The 2,558-nt window shown below is 47.3% G+C and overlaps 1 protein-coding gene across 1 annotated transcript in view; it reads right to left on the minus strand.

The window, feature by feature from the left end:
* Nucleotides 1–281, minus strand: part of LOC105510276 (PRAME family member 17-like) — a 2,270-nt gene extending 1,989 nt beyond the window's left edge. Inside the window, exon 1 of the mRNA XM_011939955.1 lies at nt 6–281. Coding sequence (XP_011795345.1) covers nt 6–281 — 276 coding nt within the window. The remainder of the gene's footprint in view (nt 1–5) is intronic.
* Between the last annotated feature and the right edge of the window lie 2,277 nt (nt 282–2,558).

Here is a 2,558-nt window from a genome sequence, read left to right on the forward strand (position 1 = left end):
CGAACCTTCTGGGCCAGCAGTGTATCCAGTCCCTTCAGCACAGCTCGCAAGGTCTCCAGATGAGGTGTCTTCATCAGGGATCCCAGAGGGAGGCAGAGGAAGGGCCAGGCCTGCACCAGCAGCTTCAGGGCCTCACAGCGTCTCATGCTGAAGGCCTCCGTGAACATCAGAGGGAAGACCTCCCGGGGCAGCTCATCCAGGGAGAAGGTGGTCAGGGACTGGCTCCTCAGCAGGCTCTGCCCCGCCAGCTCCAGGAGTCTGGATGGGGACTGGAGGCTCATTCTGACAAATCTGCAAGGAAAAACTCTAGAGGACAATCCAGCAAAAAGACACGTTTCTCAGGCCAATCCCCTGCAAACTCCACTTCTCCTAGGGCCAAAGTCTTTTCTCCAACATGTGTGAAAGAGCCCTCAGTTTATTCCAATTCCATTCTACAGTAAGTGGCCACAGAGACATAGTTCTACCCTTCTGTCGCTATGAAGAGTGTGTCCCAACCTCTAAAGAGTCAGCAAGGTCACTCTTAGTCCGTGAATTATTAGCCTCTGCTCCACTAAACTCATAGCACCGGGAAATGTTACGGAGGATCTCTGAAGCTCAGATCTCATGCCCAGGTAATATTTTATTTTTTGGCTTTTTGTAAAGACAGTGGGTTTCGCTATGTTGTCCAGGCTGGTCTTGAACTCCTAGACTCAAGCAATCCACCCCCCTTGGCCTCCCAAAGTGCTGGGATTACAGGTGTGAGCCTCCACCCCGGCCTCATTATTGAAAATTTCAGTGAGAAGCTTTGAAAGCTGTGTGACAGTGTTTTACATCATTCGCAAGACACAGATGTTTCCAATACACGCCTCTTACACATCTTAAAAATGAACCACTTTGGCCGGGTGCAGTGACTCACACCTGTAATCCAGCCCTTTGGGAGGCAGAGGCAGGTGGATCATCTGAGGTCAGGAGCTCGAGACTAGCCTGGTCAACATGGTAAAACCCTGCCTCTACTAAAATTACAAAAATTAGCCTGGGGCAGTGGCCTGTGTCTATCGTCCAAGCTACTAGGGAGGCTGAGGCAGGAGGAACGCTTGAACCCAGGAGGCAGAGGTTGCAGTGAGCTGAGATTATACCACTGCACTCCAGCCTGGGAAACAGGCTAGATTCAAAGAAAAGAGAGAGAGGGAGAGAACTACATTTGATTAGACTTCTTAAGCTCCACCCAGTTAATCCTGATTGGATTTTTGGCTTTCTTCCAGATTAACCGATGGAATTAGATATTCATCCATCAAAGTGAAAGAATTAGGGATAAGGTGAAAGTCCAGGACTCATTCACTGATTCACTCCACAAACATGGAGTTTTACTAATATGTGTCCTTCCTAGTCCTGAGTGTGAGACAGGGAAGGGTTGAATCTCTTCCTGACATTAGACAGAAAGAAAAAATCTTGAAAGTATCTTTGTTGAGAGATCCTTGGCCACATCAAATGTATCAAAATATTTCAGAGTTAAAACAGTTTTACAAAGACAGACATGACAGTCCCTAAGAAAACACAATAGAAATCATCATGTATCCAATGATCACCTGGGTGGTATAGTTTAATATTTTTTGGTGTGGAGGGTGCTGAGTCTCACTTTGTCACCCAGGCTGGAGTGCAGTGGCACCAGCTCGACTCACTGTAACCTCTGCCTTAGAGATTCGAGCAGTTCTCATGCTTCAGCCTTCCACATAGCTGGGATTAAAGGTATGCACCCCCACACCCATGTCGCCATTTGGGTGGAAGAGTCACAATGAGGATCTGATTGATTTAAAATTAGGGTCAAAGATCCTCTTTGGTTAAGATTTTGGGGTTTTTCTGTTTGTTTTGGACAGGGTCTCACTCTGTTGCCCAGGCTGGAGTACAGCAGTGGTGTGAGCATGGCTCACTGCAGCCTCAGTCTTCTGGCCTCAAGTGATTCTCCCGTGTAAGCCACTCAAATAGCTGGGACTACAGATGCATGCCACCATGCCTGGCTAATTAAAAAATATACAGATATTTTGTGGAGGCCGAGTACTAGTGGCTCACAGCTGTAATCCCAGCACTTTGGGAGGCCAAGGCAGGTGGATCACTTGAGGTCAGGAGTTCGAGACCAACCTGGCCAACATGGTGAAACCCCACCTCTACTAAAAATACAAAACTTTTCTGAGCGTGGTGGCAGATGGCTGTAATACCAGCTACTCAGGAGGAAGGCTGCAGCATGAGAATTGCTTGAACCTGGGAGACAGAGGTTGCAGTGAGTTGAGATGATGCCACTGTTCTCCCATCTGGGCAACAGAGCCAGACTCCATCCCCCCTCTCAAAAAAGAACATTTTGTAGAGATGGGTTTTTGCCATTGTTCTCAGGCTGATCTCAAACCCCTGGGATGAAATGATCCTCCCACCTTGGCCTCCCAAATTGTTGGGGTTATAGGCATGAGTCATTGCTCCCATTAAGAAGTTTGAAATGACATAATGCAAAGCACCATCCAATTTTTTGAAATAAAGACACAACTGCATTTGGAGGAAAAAACCCAAAGCTTCTAGTTGTTCATATGAAA

The sequence above is a fragment of the Colobus angolensis genome, unplaced genomic scaffold (genome assembly GCF_000951035.1).
Source record: "Colobus angolensis palliatus isolate OR3802 unplaced genomic scaffold, Cang.pa_1.0 Scaffold185, whole genome shotgun sequence".
NCBI classification, from domain to species: Eukaryota; Metazoa; Chordata; class Mammalia; order Primates; family Cercopithecidae; genus Colobus; species Colobus angolensis.